Source organism: Porites lutea, chromosome 5 (assembly GCF_958299795.1).
Source record: "Porites lutea chromosome 5, jaPorLute2.1, whole genome shotgun sequence".
Lineage (NCBI taxonomy): Eukaryota > Metazoa > Cnidaria > Anthozoa > Scleractinia > Poritidae > Porites > Porites lutea.
Genome location: NC_133205.1, coordinates 45,471,199 through 45,473,698, shown reverse-complemented (window position 1 = coordinate 45,473,698; position 2,500 = coordinate 45,471,199). Strand labels below are relative to the sequence as shown.

The following is a 2,500-nucleotide window of genomic DNA, read 5'->3' as shown; positions in this document are numbered from 1 at the left end:
TTACAGGTGTGTCTACCTCACAATAGCGTCTTCTTTACAGGGGTGTTAACAATACAGATATGTCCACGTTACAGGTATGTCTACCTCACAATAGCGTCTTCTTTACAGGGGTGTTAACACTACAGATATGTCCACGTTACAGGTGTGTCTACCTCACAAAAGCGTCTCTTTTACAGGAGTGTCTACCTCACAATAGGATCTCCTACTGTGAGGTAGGGGTGTTAACACTTAAGGAGCGTCTCCTTTACAGGGGTGTCTACCTCACAATAGGGTTTCCTCTACAGGATTGTCAAGACGACAGGGATGTCCACGCTACAGGGGTGTTTGTCGTAGAGGGATGATTTGTATAAATTCCTGTAAGGTGTAAAACAACAACAACAACTTACTGCGATGCACCACCAAACGAACTAAAAGGAGATTGCTGCTGCAGCGATGGCTGAGTGGTACCAAATCCTTGCGACGGTGAAGATTGTCCTGCTAAGGATCCAAACGTTGGAACGTTGGGTTGAGATGCCAAGGCGCCAAATGTCGGGCTACCTGAAGACCTGTTGAGCAAAACAAGTTTATCTGCTACAGAGCTACTACAACAAAATCTACCAGTAAAAGTTATATAACAATTTTGGACGAGTATATGAGGTCTACACTTTGCACTTATTCTGGTGTCTTCTCCTCGGCAATCAAACCTAAGATTTTACAGAGTGATATCATTGTCAAGTTGGATTTACCAATTCTATCTCTAAATATAAAGTGCGTTTTGATTGAACAAAGGTAATATCACGAACACTAACCACCTTATAATTCCTACACAACATGCGATTGGTATTCCTTCACTTATTTTAAGGTCTGGATTGCAGTTAAAGTGAAACTTACTGTCCAAATCCACCGGATTTCCCACCACCAAAAATCCTAAATAACAATAAAAAACAAAATAAAAAGAGTGGCCGCTTATGAAAAACGCACAAAGCAATTGCCAGCATGTTTGCTTTTGCTTTTGTATGAAACAATAATCAAATTTTGCTTGATTTAATTCGCCTTGTATATTATGTTACAGTGTATTCATTATATTCAAATAACACGCGTCATAGAGATTTGCTCTGTTTGTCGCTAGCGAGGACAACTAAGTACTAGGGCTCCTTCAGGTTCAGCGGAGCCAAGATCTGGAACACTGAGCCTCCTTTACTTTTGTTATACAGGGCCCCATTCAAACCAGCCTCACTAAACTGGGCACCCCTGACTAAATATTGTTAAAAATAAAATAAAATAAAAATTATTGTATATCTATTTCAAATCAGTATTTGTAGATAACGCGTCATTCTTTACCCGGGACTGCACAACATACCCTTGAGATGGAGTGGCACCAAAGCTTGGGGCCTGAGGAGAGCCACCAAATGTTGGTGCACCTCCAAATGCAGGACTGGAACCGAATGATGGTGCACCACCAAACAGAGAACCACCAGCTGATGAGGGTGAAGCAAAAGATTGAGGCGATCCAAAGCCACCACCAGCAGCACTGACACCTGATAGTAACATGACACACCTTCACACATGGACAAATATTCAGAGTATAGAGGAATAGAAACAATTAATATTGAACAACGTAACTAACAAAAAAAAAATTCAAACATTTTCAGCTTATAAGTAGGTTGAGTATAATCGTCCGGGTGAACGTAGTCCTGAATACGACTGTTGTTAAGGTCAAAGCAGGTTAAGCGTTCCCGTCGCTAACGAACTAATGAATTCATTAATGGAAAAATTATTTCGTTTGTTGATTCAATAATCCATTCCGGCATAAATTGAACAATCCAATATTCATATTCAGCCTCGATTCAATAATCGAATGTTGATTCGATTACTATTTTTTTAATAACTACACTTTCCACAAGTCGACCTCAGAATTTTGTTTTTTCTTCTTTTTTTGGAAAGAGTCGAGTCAGAGTGCGGGCGAGTTCTGAAGTTCAAACCCCAACAAACTGTTACATGTACGCCATTTTGCCAGTAATCAGTGCCACAGACCTGACTTCTTAGAGAACACGATGGTCAAACTGAGGTCAGTGTATGTGCGGTGATTGGTGGATTTCGATCCTCGGCCTTAGTCAGTTTCTTTGCGGTCTGTCTATTCTAGCTGTTATTTCGATTGAAGGCAACAAAAAACGCAATCGTAAACGGTCGTTTATTAGGACTTCGTTCACCCGGACGATCATACTCAACCTACTTTCACGGTCGTTTGTTGTTAGTCAAATTGTCGGTTGTCCAGTCATTCATTTTGCTTGAGCCCGTCAATAAATCGTATGTGCGGTGCCGGTATCTGTTGACTACGATTGACTAGTTCTACTGTTGACTAGTTTAATACCATCAACTGACGTGATACAACTCACTTTAACTCTAAAGATGACTACCGCAAAGGCTTTCAAAACGTCAGTCGCTGTCAAGAACATTCCTATTCAGGACTACGTACACCCGGACGATCATACTCAACCTACTTATGAACTGACTCCTTCAA

At 40.8% G+C, this 2,500-nt stretch overlaps 2 protein-coding genes across 5 annotated transcripts in view; both read right to left on the bottom strand.

Annotated features, from left to right (window-relative positions):
- LOC140938752 (allograft inflammatory factor 1-like) overlaps nucleotides 1–2,500 on the bottom strand; it is a 225,245-nt gene that overhangs the window by 77,092 nt on the left and 145,653 nt on the right. The window lies entirely within an intron of this gene.
- The window catches only part of LOC140938711 (uncharacterized), a 33,882-nt gene that overhangs the window by 3,288 nt on the left and 28,094 nt on the right, over nucleotides 1–2,500 (bottom strand). Inside the window, exons 31-33 of one of the 4 annotated variants that reach the window (XR_012165558.1) lie at nucleotides 1,340–1,537; nucleotides 871–906; nucleotides 387–545 (exon numbers count right to left, since the gene is read on the bottom strand). Coding sequence is in view for 2 of the 4 variants with exons in the window: in XM_073388212.1 (XP_073244313.1) it covers nucleotides 387–545; nucleotides 871–906; nucleotides 1,340–1,517 (373 nt within the window). In the remaining 2 variants the exon portion in view is untranslated. The remainder of the gene's footprint in view (nucleotides 1–386; nucleotides 546–870; nucleotides 907–1,339; nucleotides 1,538–2,500) is intronic. The other 3 variants (XM_073388212.1, XR_012165559.1, XM_073388213.1) reach the window with 3 other exon arrangements.